Source organism: Lynx rufus, unplaced genomic scaffold, assembly GCF_022079265.1.
Source record: "Lynx rufus isolate CCGP_SWC_20201006 ecotype Redwood Valley unplaced genomic scaffold, mLynRuf1.p SCAF_17, whole genome shotgun sequence".
Classification (NCBI taxonomy): Eukaryota; Metazoa; Chordata; class Mammalia; order Carnivora; family Felidae; genus Lynx; species Lynx rufus.
This window is the reverse complement of record NW_025814831.1, coordinates 44,972,816-44,990,477: the sequence shown is the minus strand read 5'-3', so window position 1 is coordinate 44,990,477 and position 17,662 is coordinate 44,972,816. Positions and strand designations below refer to the sequence as shown.

General features: G+C 39.4%; 1 protein-coding gene across 1 annotated transcript in view; it reads left to right on the top strand.

The window, feature by feature from the left end:
* Positions 1-17,662, top strand: part of PELI2 (pellino E3 ubiquitin protein ligase family member 2) — a 197,163-nt gene that overhangs the window by 52,949 nt on the left and 126,552 nt on the right. Inside the window, exon 2 of the mRNA XM_047079598.1 lies at positions 1,697-1,826. Coding sequence (XP_046935554.1) covers positions 1,697-1,826 — 130 coding nt within the window. The remainder of the gene's footprint in view (positions 1-1,696; positions 1,827-17,662) is intronic.

The following is a 17,662-nucleotide window of genomic DNA, read 5'->3' as shown; positions in this document are numbered from 1 at the left end:
TTGCCTTGAGGCTTCAGTGGTGAAAATGTTCCTCTAAGTTGTTGAGAGCCCTAGTAGCTTTAATTGATTTCCACATGTTTCTCTTAGTACAAAATATTCATCTTGATTTAAGTGATTGGGAAATATGTTAAAGCAAAGTGGGATTATAATGGTGGTTTTCTTATGGGTACATTCATTAAAGTAGCAATCACAAACACGTGTAAGAAAACAATGTATGTTTTGATCTTGCCTCAGAAAAAGACTGGAAATAAATCATCTCTGTATTCTGGAGACACTTTTATGTAGCGCATGTTTCTTTGTGATGGAAATGGGAACAGATTAAAAACACAGCAGGAATAACTTCGAGTGATAATTTAAATCCATCCTCAAACTGTAGCTACCAAATTGTAACAAAAAACCCCTTTGTTCCAACTCTTACTGTTAGTGAGCCTGATGTCCCCTTTGCCATACTGGCCACCAGGTACTTCTGGGTGGGGCTCAACAGAGACAGAGGTAAGACTTGGAGGAGAGGAATGAGCCACTAGATGTGCTATCCCTGACTTTGGTGTTCTGAAGGAGCTGTCCTATATATGTAAAACTCAAAAGATGCCCTTCCCTTCTTTCTATTCTCTTCTTTAAAGGAACTTCTCCAAAGAAGGAGATGGAGAATAGTCATGTCAGTGTGGCAACACGAGACCTTGGTCAGAACTTACAGAGACCTATTAATCAAGTTAGAAGTACAACTGAAAGCAGAATCACTAACTGCAGTCCTGCATTTCTTTCTTTTTTTTTTTTTAAGTTTGTTTATTTTGAGAGAGACAGAATGTGAGTCAGGGAGAAGGAGAGAGAGAATCCCAAGCAGGCTCTGTGCTGTCAGCACGGAGCCCTATTTGGGGCTCTGTCCCATGAACCATGAGATCATGACCTGAGCTGAAACCAAGAGGTGGACGCTTAACTGACTGAGCCTCCCAGGTGCCGCCTGTATTTCTTTTAAACACTGGTATTAACTTCAGGTATTAATGTGGGAGAGCTACGTTAAGAACATTGTTTTCCAGATGACTTTTTAAGTTATTTGACAGTTTGGACTAAAACTCCTCTTTTTTTATTTCCGGGCCTCTTTATGGGAACCCTCTTGTGACAAACATAAAATAGGATTTCACAAGTATTTTTGCCTACCTGACCGTATACAGTTCGAATAGCAATGGGAATGAATGTAGAGAATTCAGAACTCTTAAGACTGCAAGTAACTAAATTTGGTCTTCTTACAAATAAAGATCCTAAAGACATTAACATGATTTGGGAGTGAGAGATGAGGTTTAATTAGTATGCTATTTTCTAACTAGTTCATTTAAAAATATTTCTTGAGTGTTTCTCTGGGGTCCATTAGAACAACACTTGCTAAATTGAGCCAGCTCTAATACAGCCTCTGCAGAATTCTCATTTGCTTATTTATACTGTCTCTTCCCAAAAAGATTTGAAGAGTCTGACTTTATAGAATAGGAAACCTATAATTACTTTGTACATCACCCTTAAATTAAGTTTCTGGAAGTGATTTGAATTTCATTACAGCTGAAGTCTGTTTTACAGCCCGTTCCTTCTATGGGGTGTTTAGTGGGCAGCTTTTTATGACCATCCCTGTCTCTCCCCTTTTTCCATCCTTTATTCTTAAAACTTTAAAAATCTACAAGTAAGTGAACTCTTTCATCTTTGTTTATAGGTACAATGGTGCTTTACCTAATGGAGACCGCGGCCGGAGGAAAAGCAGATTTGCTCTCTATAAGCGGCCAAAGGCTAATGGAGTCAAACCCAGCACGGTCCATGTGATATCCACGCCACAAGCGTCCAAGGTAGGTGGTTCCTACAGAATTGGGAAGGCCTTGGCAGATGGTGACTTTTGGTACTTCTTGTCGTCACTGCTCTTTTCTTTCAGTCTCTTTTCTCTGTGGGGCAGTTTCTCAGTCATGTAGGCCAGATAATTCTTTGTGGTTAAGGGCTGTCCTATATACTGTATGTTTAGCCACATCCCTGGCTTTGACCCACTGGATGCCAGTAGCACATCCCCACTCCCATCCCCTGTTAGGACAACCAAACAGGTCTCCAGACATTGGCACATGTCCCCTGAGTGGTGAGGTGGGCAGACCCTCCCATCCCAATACCCCCGATGGATCACTGCTTGGGATATAGTGGAACCAACATACGTCACTTTAGAATAGTTGTATTGAAAGATAAATGATGTTCCTTAACTTAGTTTTTGTGTTAAGTCTTCGTGAACCTCACTAAGATTTGTCATTTTCCTTCTATTTATTGAGCACTAGCTGTTTTTATACAATCTACATGTACCTGGAATTTGGGTCATTATTAGAAAGATTGGAAGTAAACAGAGCTAAGTGCCATAGGACGTTTACTATATCTCTTCTCATAGCTTTGAAGTCTATAAAATGTTAATTTTTCTATGATTTTCTGATCTATAAATGGGGAGAAACCTGAGTTTCCATTCTGGGTAATATATTCTACTTGTTTAGATAGGACAGTTTTTTCTTTTAATTCAATTATTTAATGTGTAATATAGTTTCTTTTTCTAGCACAATTGGATTTACCTGAAATTTCTATATGGTGCATTGGCTATACGTATTTATCATAATGGGTTTGGACCATCTGGAATAAATAAATACGACTTGATTGCCAGTTTTACTGAAAACCCGTGGTTCAGAGAGAATCGAAAAGCTTCATGGAAGTACGTGTGGTTTTGATACTCAGTCTTAGAAACAGATGACCTTTGTTAATGTTTTTTATTAAAAGACCTCCTGTTGCTGAAGGAGTTTCTGAAGCAGTGCCATGAAAAAAGTTTGCTAGAATGTACCAGTTAAGATTGTCTTGTATTAATGAGGGAATGGCTAGATCTGAAAATATGAAACAACTAGGAAAACAGGAAGGATAACTATTTAGCAGCCAAACTTGGCTAGAGAAGGGGAAATAAAGTAAGTTTTATGAAGGGAAGGACACTTGATAAGGAAAACAAAAGAAGTCAGATTTACAAAGATGCTGAGAAAAGGAGGAAGTGAAATAACAGAATCTTGGAAGGCTAATGAGTATGAGAAGTATTTTATAGTGCAAAAATATTTGGAGGATACCAAGACCAAAGTTTTTTTTCTAACTCATTTGTTTACATTCAAATTAGTTAACATACAGTATAGTATTGGTTTCAGGAGTAGATTCAGTGATTCGTCCCTTACATACAGTACCCAGTGCTCATCACAAGTGCCCTCCTTACTGCCCATTTAGGCCCATCCCCCTGCTTACCTCCCCTCCAGCAACCCTCAGTTTGTTCTCTGTGTTTCAGAGGAAAATAATATAAAAACAGGGAGGGAGGCAAACCATAAGAGACTGTTAAAGACAAAAGTTTTTAAGCCAAAAAAGTTCTGATATTATAGACCTGGTCCTTCCATTTGTCTGTGTGTTGATCTTCCTCTAGCTCAGTAACTTTACTTTCCTTAATCTTAGATTTTATATTGATACCATGGCTTTACATATTTAAGAAAATGTATAGAAATCTTTGATTACTCAGGCTTCATTTTTTACAATTTTTTATTGTTTATTTTAGAGACGGAGACAGAGTGCGAGTGGGGGAGGGGCAGAGAGCAAGGGAGACACAGAATCTGAAACAGGCTCCAGGTTCTGAGCTGTCAGCACAGAGCCCAATGCGGGGCTCGAAGCCACGAACCATGAGATCATGACCTGAGCCAAAGTCGGACGCTTAACCGACTGAGCCACCCAGGCACCACCTCAGGCTTCATGTTATGGTAGAATATGAAATATGGCTGGAATATGAAATAGATCTTCCAGTAGCTACTATCGAAAGATCAGTGGCTTTTCCTTTATTCACTACCTACCTCCATGTGCTCCAGTTTAACTTTCATAAAGGTTTTACTTTTTATAACTGAATTTTACCCGAAGTTATTTAAATTCTGAATCTTTTGGTAGTTGTCTGTCTCAATCTGTGTTTATGGTCTACATTACTAGTAGTAAGAGGAAATTGGAACTTTGTCTTGTAACCTGGGAAAATCATACATTCTCAGAGCCTCTGTTTCCTCATATATAAAATGAATGAGTTGGCTATAGGCAGGAGCCATGCTGAATCAGACAAGATACTTCTGTTATAAGCAACAAATGATTGTGGCTTAAAAAAAAAAAAAAGCAAAACTGGAGAAATTATTAAAGATTAGGATAGGAACAGCTCTGCTGAGTATGAACAGGAGTTAATGTGGGTCTTGTTTAACGGGGGTTGTAAAGTGACTTGTCTCCAGCTACCTTCTGTCTCTTCTAGAGGTTTTTAATTGTCAGGAAAGGGAATCTGAGAGGCCTGGCCAGGGTCAGTCAGCTATGACTAAGTAGATCAGACACACTGAGCTGATCACCTAGCCCTTACTGCCTTCCGCTTATGCATGTTACTCATCCTGGTGTCTGTACAATGAGGGCCTCATGCACGGTATTCCGCCCTACCTGAGCCTAGCACCTTGCTCACAAATTCCTCACTCCTGTTCCCTCTCAAACTCTCACTTCTGGTCAGCTGTGCCTGCCTCTCCTCCCACCTGCTCTGTTGACCCCTAGACAAAGTCTCTTACATATTTAACCTTTGCTTCAAATGTTTCTCCTCCTGCCTCACCTTAACTGAATGCTGTTTTTTCACAGGTATGGCCTTTTTCCTTTCTTCCATCTCTCCAAGTTTATTGGACTTAAAATGATTTCCTTCTGTTTCCATTTCAGTGTGTTCTTTTTTTGTTTGTTTACTTATTTTTGACAGACAGAGCACAAGTGGGGGATGGGCAGAGAGGGAAGGAGACACAGAATCCAAAGCAGGCTCCAGGCTCCGAGCTGTCAGCACAGAGCCCGATGCGGGGCTTGAACTCAGACTGCGAGATCATGACCTGAGCCGAAGTTGGATGCTCAACAGACTGACCCACCCAGGCGCCCCTAGTCTGTTCCTTAAGTCTACTTTGATGTAAGCTGCTGATTACCCTGCTTCTCCTGACCTCCCTGACCTGCAGTCCACTCTTCTGCATATTCCATTGACTTAGTACCTAGTCCCATCTGTTTCTCCCTGACCTTTGCTAAACCATGCATTGGCCTCCATGGGTCATAATATTTTACCTCTTCCAATTTGACCATCACTTGCACTTTGCCCACTGATATGGTGCACTTTGTAGTCCATTGTCACTTGAAGGTGACCATACCCTCCAGTTCATTCTACCTGTGAATAAATAGGCTTTCTTACCTGATCTCAAGACCTCTAGCCCTTTAGCCTGTCCTTACTCTTGTCAAGGTTTTTGGTCTACTTGGCTTTTCCAGTTATGTGTCAACTTTACCCTGGATTTCCTTTCTCAGGTACCTGCCGGTTACCCCTCCTGGTGAGTCCTTGCCTCTGGGCCCTTCCCAGGCCCTCCTGTATTGCGTTTTCTTCCCTCTTGCTCACCCCATTTCCTGTCAGAATGCCAGGGTCTGTGGTAAACTTGACAAAAGCTGTTTGACTTGAATCAGCAGTGGTTCATCTGCCCTGAAATTTGATTGTGCAATACTGGCAGTGAAAGGGTCATCTTTGATTGGAGCTGTAAACAGGAGATCTTAAAGGGTAGTTGTGGTTACCATTGTTAGTCAAGAGGCCAAGTGCTCACATTCCATGTTGTTTCTTCCTTCTGCCCCACAGCCCAGTGGCATATCAGGATGTACCCTTTTGTTGATGGTAGTGGCTGCTGGAGAATGGGGTCTCCATCTTCCATGCATGCCACAGTCCAAGCAAAGTCAGATCAGGACGGTAAATATGTGCTACTGTTGTGTAATCTCTGTGTAATCTCTATTTGTGTGCGTATTTGCTCTTGAAATAGTAATACTCCAAGATACTTCACCTAATATATAACGTGTTCAAAGAAAACCGAAAGTCTTGTTTTGCTTTTGGCATTTAGCAATTTATTCACTGTTCATTTATTCAAAAAATATTTATCTAGCACTTTAATATGGCCAGGCATCATGCTAGGTATTGGATATACTGCAGTGTGCAAACCTTGTCTGCATGAAGTACATTGTGTAGTGAGGAGGCAGACACTAAGTTCTCATGTGAATACATGCTAACTGCATGTTGTGGGAAGTGCAGTGCAGGAAAAGACGATGGAGCTGTGAGGACAGCGGGTGGGGGGAGAGGGGGGCAAGAGCTTGGATTGGGTAGACAGGGAAGGGCCTCTGAGGGCATGGCACCTGAGCTTGGAGGTGAGGGGTTAGGAGGAGTTAGCCAGGAGAGCAGAGAGATCTGGAACAGAGATTTGGGTTTTTTTGTTAAAGGAAACATTGAGGGGTGCCTGGGTGACTCAGTTGGTGAAGTATCCAACTCTTGATTTTGGCTCAGGTTCTCATGATCTCAGATCTCATGGTTCGTGAGTTCTAGCACCGTGTCAGGCTCTGCACTGACCATGTGGAGCCTGCTTGGGATTCTCTGTCTCCCTCCCTCTCTGCTGCCTCTCTCTCTCTCAAAATAAACTTAACACCCTTCACTGTTTCCTCTTTTTTTTTTTTTCTTTTTAAGTAGAGGACATGATATAATAGGACTAAGAATTTAAGTCCATTTTTGTTCATTTCCTTTTAAGGTTGTGGGACAGCTGTTTTGCTCTTAATTAATCGGTAAATAGGGTCATGGTGGTGGTGACTATTTTGGTAGCAACATGGTTTAAATTTAGCAACATTACAGAGGAAAACTCTTCATCATGGTTTTCCCTTCTAGGCTATGCTTTGTTGAAATCTCCTGTTTTGGGCATTTTTACTTCTTAAAAGTAACAGAGTATCATTTTGTTCCAGTTGGCATGTTTCAGAATGGAAAAATATCAAAGGTCTCCAAGTGACAGTGTTAAAGCAAGAAGAACTATTTCATGTGATTGTTGTGGCCAGGACTGTTCTTGGGTTGTTCACACTGCAGTGGCCCTCCTGGTTGATGCTAACACTCTTCCGTATCCATGAATAATACAGTAGTAATATGAGAAGTGGTAGTATAAAGTGCAGTGTAACTCATTCGTTCAAGCTAATTTTGTAGGCTGTAGTGGGGTCTGCTCTTGAAATCCTGTCTGTACAGCCTGGGTCTTTGTGCCGTGGGTGGCATCTCTCTGCTGTGCAATTATTAGGAAGCCGCAGACATCTGTGCCATAGGAGTCATCTGTGTATCATTATCCTCAGACTATTTAATGCAGCTTTTAACTAGTGGGTTGTTTTTTTTTTTTTTTTTTAACTTTGTGTTCTTTCATTGTTAACGGACTATTCTTGAGTTTCATGGCATCTGGTGTTTTGATGTTTATAAGTTCAAGAATTTCATTTTATTGTACAGGAGCAACAAGGTGTGGGTAGGTTTTATCCTTCTAGATCACATCAACATGAACATTCTGAATCTGAAAAAAAAACTAGTAATCCACCGCAGCCTAGAATATCTTTGTGTACTATACAGGAATATAAACCTAAAATAGTTTGTACTTACAGAAGGGAATACAGCTTAATTATTTTAACAAAATATAAATACAAGCAACCTGACCTCAGTGAACTAGAAATGGAACAACAAGCTAAGCCCAAAGTCAGTAGAAGGGAAGAAATAGCAAAGATCAGAGCCAAAACAAATAGAAAAAAGACAAACGATCAACCAAACTAATAGCTAGTGTTTTGAAAAGATAAAGATAGATCTTTAGACTCCCCAAGAAATGATGACTCAAAATTAGGAAGACATTACAATTGCTACCCCAGAAATAAAAAGGATAATAAGAGATTAGCATGAACAAACATTTGCCAACAAATTGATCAACATAGGAGAAATGGATACATTCCTAGAAATACAGCCTGAGACAGAATCGTGAAGAAATAGAAAATCTGGACAGGCCAGTTACTATTAAGGAGATTGTGGAGGGGTTTGATTGCTAATTGAAAGTAAAGACCAGATGACTTCACTGCTGAATTCTACCAAACATTTAAAGGGGACTTTATAACCATTCTTCTCAAATTCTTCCAAAAAATTGAGGGAATACTTTCAAACTCCTTTTTACAAGGCCAGCATTACCCTGATACCAAAACCAGACAAAGACACTGTAAGAGAAGAAAATTACATGGCAATATCCCTGATGAACACAGATGTAAAAATTCTCAAAATGTCAATGAATTCAGTACAGTAAAAAGATCATGCACCATGATCAAGTGGGATTTATTCCTGGGATGCAAGAATGAATGATTCAACTTTTGCAAATCAGCAAATAAACTATGTTAACAATAGGAAATTAAAGTTGCAGGATGATCTCAGAGATTAAGGGGAAAAAAAACAAAAAATCAACATCCATTTATGACTAAAAATGTGCAACAAATTGGCTACAGAGAAATGTACCTCAACATAATAAAGGTCACATGTGGCAAGCCCACAGCTAATCTCATAGTCAACTGAAAAACTGAAAGCTTTTCCTCTAAGGTCAGGAGTAAGACAAGGATGCCCACTCAGGATCCTTTTATTGAATATCGTACTAGATGTCCTAGGCAGAGCAATTAGGCAAGGAAAAGAAATAGTCTCCCAAACTGGGAAGGAATAAGTAAAATGATCTGTTTGCAGAAGACATTATATATACATAGAAAACCCTGAAGACTACACCAAAAACTGTTAGAACGAAGATGAATCAGTAAAGTTGCGATGTATAGAATCAATATACAAAAATCAGTAACAAATGCAGGTATCAAAACAATTTCATTTACAGCTGCATCAGGAAGAAAAAATAGGAATAGGTTTAACCAAGGAGGTGAAAGATGTGTTCACTGAAAACTATAAAATGTTGATGAAAGAAATTGAAGACACAAATGGAAAGAATAATTCTAACCCATGAGCATAAGCTAACATTGATGACCATACTAGCCAAAGCAGTACTATCAGAATTCCAATAGTAATTTTCAGAGAAGTAGAATAAACAATTTGTATGGAACCACACAAGACCCTGAATAGCCAAGTCAATCTTGAGGAGGAAGAACAAAGCTGGAGATATGCTTCCTGATTTCAAACCATATCACAAACCTTATAGTGATCAAAACAGGATGGTATTGCCATAAAAACATACATGTAGGTCAATGGAACAGAATAGAGAGTCCAGAAATAAACCTACACATATATGGTCTATTTGTGACAAAGGAGCCAAGAGTAATTAAAGGGGGAAAGCTGGTCTTTTCAATAAATGTTTTGGAAAAACTGGACAGCCACATGCGAAAGAATGAAACTGGTCCCCTATCATATATCATACACAAAAATCAACTCAAAGTGGATTAAAAGGCTTGCGTATAAGACTTAAAACCATAAAATCCTAGAGTACAATATAGGGAATAAGCTCCTTGACTTAGGTCTTGGTGATGATTTCTTGACACTAAAAGCAAAGGCAACAAAAGCAAAAATAAATGAGTGGCACTACACTATGCTAAAAAGCTTCTGCACAGCAAAGGAAATGGTCAACAAAATGGAGAAGCAATCTCAAGAGTAGGAGAAAATATTTACAAATCCTGTATCTGATAAGGAGTTAATATCCAAAGTCTAACATCCAAAGGAACTCCTACAACTTGATAACAAAACAGTCTGATTAAAAAAAATGGGCACAGCATTTGAATAGACCTTTTTTCAGAGGAGACCTCTAAATGGCCAACAGCCACATGAAATGGTGCTCAAGGACACTAATGATCAAGGAAATGCAAATCAAAACCACAATGAAACATCACCTTATGCCTGTTAAAATGGATATCATAAAGATGAGAGGTAAGTGTTGGTGAAGATGTGAAGAAAAGGGAACCCTCACACTGGGAATGTAAATTCCCCCATTGGTGGGAATGTAGATTGGTGTAGCCACTGTGGAAAACAATATGGAAGTTTCTCATGTTAAAAATAGAATTACCATATGATCCAGCAATTCCACTTTTGGGTGTATATCCAAAGGAAACGAAAACAGCGTTTCCAAGAGATACCTGCACCCTCGTGTTCATTGCAGCACTATTCACAATAGCCCAAATATGGGATCAGCCTAAGTGCCTGTCAGCAGTTCGAGTGGTTTATAAAGATAAGGTACACAATTGACCCTTGAACAACATGGCTGTTAGGAGTACTAACCACCCCCACCACCACCAACACAGTTGAAAACCTTCATAGAACTTTTCACTCCTCCTAAATACTGATAGCCTACTGTTGACTGGAAGTCGTACCGATAACATAAACAGTCAAATTAACAGCTAGGTTGTACGTTATATGTATTATATACTGTATTCTTAAAAGTAAACTGGAGAAAAGAAAAGGTTAAGAAAATCCTAAGGAAGAGAAACTACATATACAGGACTTTACCATATGAAAAAGAATCTCTGTAAGTGGAACCTCACAATTCAAACCTGTGTTGAAGGGCCAACTGTATATGTATATACAATGTAATATCATTCAGCCATGAGAAAGGACATCCTGTATTTACGACAACATAGATGGACCTTGAGGACATCATGCTAAGTAAATAAGTCAGAGAGAAAGCTCAATACTACCGATCATATATATATATCTCAAATCTAAACACCTGAACTCATAGAAACAGACTGGAATGATGGGATCAGAGGCCAAGGGATTGAGGGTATGGGGAGATGCTTGTCAAAGTATATGAACACTTACACACCTCCAGTTATAATTTGAATAAGGTTTGAGGATCTTAAGTATAGCATGATGATTATAGTTAATAAAACTATTTTATAAACTTGAAAGCTAAGAGTAGATCTTAACTGTTCTTACCACAAAAAAGAAATGGTAAGTATGTGACATGATGGAGACATCAGCTAAGGATATGGTTGCATCATTTTGCAATATATAAGGGTATCAAATTCATGTATTGTATGCCTTAATGTTATATGTCAAATGTATCTCAGAACTGGAAAAATATAAGCATAAGTTTCAAAGAAATGGAAATAACTTCAAAAAAATCAGAGTATTGTTAAAGGAAAGGAAAAAGTATTTGAGATACCAACAACATACTTCATAGTTTAAAATAATATTCTGATTTAGTGTTTATTGAGACTTCAAAAAATAGCTCTTACCTGAATGTACCATGGCAGTTTAAAGTTATGGTCTTGATTCTTACAAAACATGAATTAGATGAGAACAGCTTCTTGTAAAACTCCTAAATCAGGGCAGTAAAATTCCAGTCATTATTGACAAGGCTCAAACCATTTCACATAGAAATGATTTAAAAATTTGCTTAAAATATGGTGTTCAAGACTTTGAAGATAGGTGATGACTTTTGATTTCATGGAGCTGGGAAGGAGCCAAGTCTGATATATATTAAACTTTACTGTCATTCAAGAAACATGGTTTCAGTGAGATGGGCAGCTTGTGGCATTATTGACACAAAAGTCACTTTGGAAATCAAAGACCTGAATATTTGCTTTAATAGGAAATGTGAGATAGCATTTAGATGATTAAATACTTTAGAGATTTGGCTTTATTACATGCCATTCTAACCATTCTTATTTCTTTGGTTTTAGAAGAGAAAAAATTTCAGTTATTAAAATGGATATTTTTACTTGACAAGTAGGTGATAGAATATATAAAACCAAATACAGAAGCCTGTGATAGAGAAGCAGAGAATATTAGGGAAACAAACTTAAAATCAAAATATTCTAAGAGAAAAACTATTAAATTATCCAAGTTACATGAAAATACACTTACTTGATAAATCTGAAGAATATAATTAACGGTTATCTTTGGAGTTTGACCAACTGATGTTTTCAAAGCACATAGATTGAAGGTGAACAAAATTTTGTAAAATGAAGCTAAGTAATTGAATAGGACAGCCCAATAAGTGGTTTTCATGGCTTAGGTAATAATAGAAATAGTGAACATAAAAATTACAGTACTGGTTCGGGCACCTGGGTGGCTCGGTCAGTTAAGCATCAGACTTCGGCTCAGGTCATGATCTCACGGTCGTGGGTTCAAGCCCCACATCAGGCTCTGTGCTGACAGCTCAGAACCTGGAGCCTGCCTCAGATTCTGTGTCCTCCTCTCTCTCTGCCCCACCCCTGCTTGTGCTCTGTCTCTCTCTGTCCTTCAAAAATGAATAAAAATAACACTTAAATAAAAAAATAACACTTAAAAAATTACAGTATTGGGGCTAGGAAAATATTGAGCTTAATTGATACTAGTTCAATAGAAGGTATCTCTATATCAAGACTCTATTTACTTGTTGGCTTTCAATTAAATGGGGGATGTTATTGGAAGAGTTTAGTTCTATTGAATCCTAGCTCAGACATGGCTTAGTTGTGACAGTTATATCAAATAAAGGATCACACCAGTAATTTCTAACAATTAACAGATGACTTGGAAATACATTAGCATGGTTTGTTGAATGATTGGCACTCCAGCTTGCATCACTTGGGAACAGTTTTATACCATATATAGTTCATATTATTCAGACCATGGAATGTTTTAAAATTTTTGGCTTACATACGTATTATAAATCCTATTGTTAAATATTATCACTCCTGACATGAATAATTTTTATACATATATCTAGGTGATTATCTCATTTTATGTGTTATACAGCTTGAGTTTTAACAGCAAGAATTATTAACTGCTATATTTCTTTAAAAAATTTTTTTAACGTTTATTTTTAAGAGGGAGAGAGAGTGTGAGCAAGGGAGGGGCAGCGAGAGAGCGAGAGAGCGAGAGAGAGACGGAATCTGAAGCAGGCTCCAGGCTTGGAGCTGTCAGCCCAGAGCCCGATGCGGGGCTTGAACTCACAAACTGCAAGACCATGACCTGAGCTGAAGTCGGACCCTCAACTGACTGAGCCACCCAGGAGCCCCTTAACTGCTATATTTCTATAAATTTTGGGTAACCAATACTTTTATGGTTTTCTAAGCTTTTTGATGGTTTTGCCATTGCAATTTGGGAGCTGTTCTTTACCCTTTTTGGGTTTAGCTTTGATTTCTGAGCACAAAGTAAACAGTAGACTTTCTTATTTAAGTACATTTTCTTTCAAATCCCCTACATGTTGACATCTCTACTGCTGTGTTTAAACTAGGCAGTTTGACCTGTGCTGGTTGAAGATCTGAAAGGGAATAATTATCACCATTTCTCCATTCCGATTTGTGTGAGAGGCTTTAAGGTGGGTTTTAAGATATTTTATGGTATTTTTAAAATTAAACTTTGAGGTATGATTCATGGTGAATAATCCCAGAAAGTTGAAGTTGATTCAGAATATCACATTTTTCTTGGTTTCTGCTATTGTAGTTTGACGCTAACATTTTTGTTTTCTCAAATCCTAACATACGTTTTCATCACTTCAAGCACTAGCAACAAATGGGCTTTTTCGTGTCTGTTCAGAATCATCACAAGGTCATTGCTGCGGTCTTTTCCTGTTCATGGATATTTAGGCTAAATCTCCGCTGTGTGGTGTGGGCAGAATTCCTGTTTTCTTGCAAAAGATACATTTCTGTCTTCTATGTATTTATGATTTGGTTGGTAGAGAATGCTCCCTCCCCATCAAAGATGCCCATGCCTTGATGTCTGGGAGCTGAGAATGTGTTCTCTCACATGGCAAAGGGGACCTTGCAGATGGAATTGAAGTCTGGGAACTTAAAATAGGGGGGTTACGTTGGGCCTGCCCCATAGTCCAAGATAATCACAATAGTCCTTCAAGGTGGAAGACGAAGGTCAAAGACTGCCAGAAGTGTGCAGGAAGAAGGGGCTGGGGATTTTGAAGCACAGGCAGGACTCCACATTCCTTTCTTTGAAGATGGGGGCAGGGCCTGTGAGCCAAGGAATGTGGGCCCCCCTCTAGAAGCTGAGAATAGCTCTGGTAGGAGCAGTTGGGAAATGGGGACCTCTGCCCTATAGTCACATGGAACTCCATTCTGCTAACAGACTGAAATGTCCCTGGAAACCATCTTCCCTAGAACCTCACAGAGGAACATAGCCCTAGTGGCCCCTTGATTTTTGGCCTCTTCAGGCTTGGGCAGAGAAACGAGGCAAGCCTCTAGACCAGCGTGTCTGAGAAAACAAATCTGTGTTTGTAGCTTGTGGTAATTCGTTACAGCAGTGTGAGAAAACTTACAATACCATTGTGGGAAATTAAATTTTTTTAAGTTTTATCTAGTTTTGAGAAAGAGCATGGGCAGGGGACGGGCAGACAGGTGGAGACAGAATCCGAAGCAGGCTCCATGGGTAGGTGGGACAGCTGGTTGTTGTAATGGGTCAATAACTAATGTGTTGGTATTCTGCCAGATGTGGGGCTCGAACTCAGGAACCAAACCGTGAGATCATGACCTGAGCCAAAGTGGGACACTTAACCAGCTGAGCCATCCAGGCGCCCCCATTGTGGGAAAGTAAATACAGAGTACCTTGTTTTACTGAGCAGCCCTTGACTTTGTACTGGGGGGAAAGAAAGGCTGGGGAGCCATCAGGGAACTGGGGCGGAAAAGAGGTTTTGTTTTCTTTTCTTTCTTCAGTTCTCTTGGATCCAGAGTGTTGGAGCGGTTTGTTGGAAAGCTTGACTTCACCCAATAACTTAATTATCAGTGTAATTATCTGCTTTACTGATCCATAATAATTTTACTATTGACTTGATTCATGTATTAGTTAGAAAAATCAGATTTAATTTGTGTTGTCCTTAAAGCACATGTTTATTAAATAGTTGCTTTTAACATGTCAGTGTGGGAGAATACTTGCATTGGTCCTTCCAGTTATGCCTTTACTCAGACTTACTGGAATTATGACTGATTCAGGCACTTATACCCATCCTGTCTTTCCATGGAGGGAGAGAATCTTTTGCTGTAACTTTTCTTTTTAAAAACATGGAAAGTGAACATTGGAAAGACCCTTATGCCCTCTGACTCCATTTTACACAGGAGGGACTTGAAGTGCAGAGAAGCCCAGTAAAAGTGGCCTCAGGTCACGAAGCCAGCTGTGGTGCCCAGGATCCAGGATAAGGAGTGTGTTGCTGCAGGTAGCAGGTGGAGAGTGATCTGAAGGACGGGAACCAAGCCCCTGAGTCTCTCACCTCCTGGGAGTGTGGCTTGGAAAATCCCGCAATGAATGTTATATTTATTAATAAAAGTGGAAGTTGCTTTGTCAACTCAAGGATTACTGGCGCTGTTAGGATAATCTGTCCAGTCTGGAATCCAGTTCTCTGCAGAGAGAGATCTCTCTACAAAAGGCACAATGATGAAGGCTTGCGTTTAGTAGCTGGTTGGTTTGAAGTGGTACTTAGAACGGCAAGTAGCATAAGGTACATCAAAATAAATTCTGTGTAGCTGGAAAGAAGTCCTAACCTTTGGAGGGAGGGTCACAGAGGTATCATTGAGTGACTTCAATTTACTGGTGGCCTCTTCTGTTAACGTCTTTGCCTTTCACGTTAAAGTGTGCTGTTGACCTTCTCTTTTTTCTTCTTTTTGTGAAAAGTATGTCAGCCTCTTTGAAGTGCTATGTTGCTGACTAATTCACAGAGAAACCTCCTTACAAGTTCTTTATTGATCACACGCATGTCACAGGCGAGGCATGAATAAGCTTCAGGAAGCTTTGGTTTTGTCTTACTGAAGTTGAGTTAATGGGAGCTTGTTGGAGCCTGGGCACAGGTGCTCTCTGATGGATAAGTGTGTTCTTGCTTCGCTCTTTCTCCTTATTCTGCTTCCAGGTGAGCCCTCAGGACCAGCTCTGTCTTCTCTGTGTTCTAGCCTGGCATTCAAGTTAAATTCCCCAGGTGGCCATGTTTTCCTTGCCCCCCACACCTTTGACGTTCTCATTTCCTAGAATGTGCTCCGGCTTTCAATACTAACATAGACTCCCACCATCCTCTAGAACATGGCCAACGTGTCCTTTCCCCTAGGAACTCTGACACTCCTCACTCCTAGTCTCAGTGAAAAGCCCTTTTGTGAACTCTTGAAGTTCAAAAGCATGCGTGTGTGTGTGTGTGTGTGTGTGTGTGTGTGTGTGTGTGTGTGTATCTCAGTGCTCTGAGCTGTATTAGAGTTGTCTGTGTCTTGTCATGCTGGGAAACAAGTCCCTTGAAGACAGGGGTGGTCTTTCTTGTCTGTATTCCCAGCGCCCAGCACAGGTTGTTGAATGAGTAGCTAAGTGCTGTGGCCTGCCTTGGGCATGGGTAGGTGGGACAGCTGGTTGTTGTAATGGGTCAATAACTAATGTGTTGGTATTCTGCAAACCCACAGACACATGCATGGGTTAGTTTATATTTCAGGCACATTTGGTAAATTGAAAATTCTTTCTGTTTCTATATCTTCTTCATTACAAATAATGTGATAATTTCCTCTGTACAGAAACTCATGTTAATTTCTCATCTTCTTCCTTTCAATCTCAGGAATCCCATATTTGAGACTTTTAGGAAGAAATTGTTAAGTTTTATAAAATACGAAAACACGAATAGAATGGAAAGTGTGGGCTTTGGGGTTTAGGCTTCCTGAATTCCTAGTTGGCCCCATTTACTACCTATAGACTCACTTGGGCAAAACAGTTTTCTGTGGTTTACTCTCCAGTTTTTTTAGAAGAACAGATTTGTGTCAGTCAATATAGGCCAGGCTATCCTCTAAAACCAACTCCCGAATCTCTGTAGGTTTATGGCAGCACAGCATACTTATTATTAATTCATCCTGTCCATTGTGGATTAGCACAGAGGCAGTGTTCACCATGGGAAATCAGGGATCCAGACAGAGGGTGCATCTTGACTTCCATTTCAAAGATTGTAGAGGGAGGTAAGAGAATATAGCTCTTAAAACTTCCAGCTGGAAGTGACCTACTTGGATTTCTCTGGCTAAAGCATGTCTCATAGCAGACTGAGTTCAAAGGTTGGGACGCATAATCCTTCAGCAGGGAGAGGCATCACGTATTTGCAAATGGTAGTGCATTCTGCCTCCAGGCAGTGGTTCACGAAGGGAAATACTTGGAACGTATCACATACAGCTAATACATGGTAGTGATTGATTAATGTGAGCTCATATTAGTGATTGGTTTCCCTGGAAGGTATTAATTATCTGTTATAAGAAGATATAAATGGGCTTAGGATATGATGAAACCTAGCATCTAAGTTATTGGCAGTTTGATTATATATAAAAAAAATTTATTTAAAATACTGACAGATTAAAAATTAAAACTTCAGCTTCATGATTTGAATATAGGTTTTCTCTGTAAACTTTATCATTTTCTCTAGATCACAGCAACAAAGGCTTAATAATAGTTTTTGAATTATCAACCCCACTAACTTTGAAAATCAGTGTATCTCCTTACTGGAAAATATACTTAACAATTAGAACACTTTGATAAGCCATTCTTTTGTGAAAAATGTATCCGGCCTGAATCTGTTTTGGTTCCTCATGCAATCTTCAGACTGCCAACATTGATTTCATTCCTTGCTTTTCAAACAAAGGAGTAGTTCTGTATTTTTTCAAAATAGAGTTAAACCTTGGTTTCCCGTGGATAGTTGAGATTTGGAAACCCCTTTTAGATCTTTCCATATTACCTGGTTGACATGAACATGATATCAGGGTTTTTTTTTCCCCCCACTTAAAAAATGATCTTACTCTGCAATCTAGTATCCTAAATCCAAGAATACTATTTTTAAATTTCTAAATACCATCGATATGTATGTTTAATGAGCAAGGTGGAACTAAC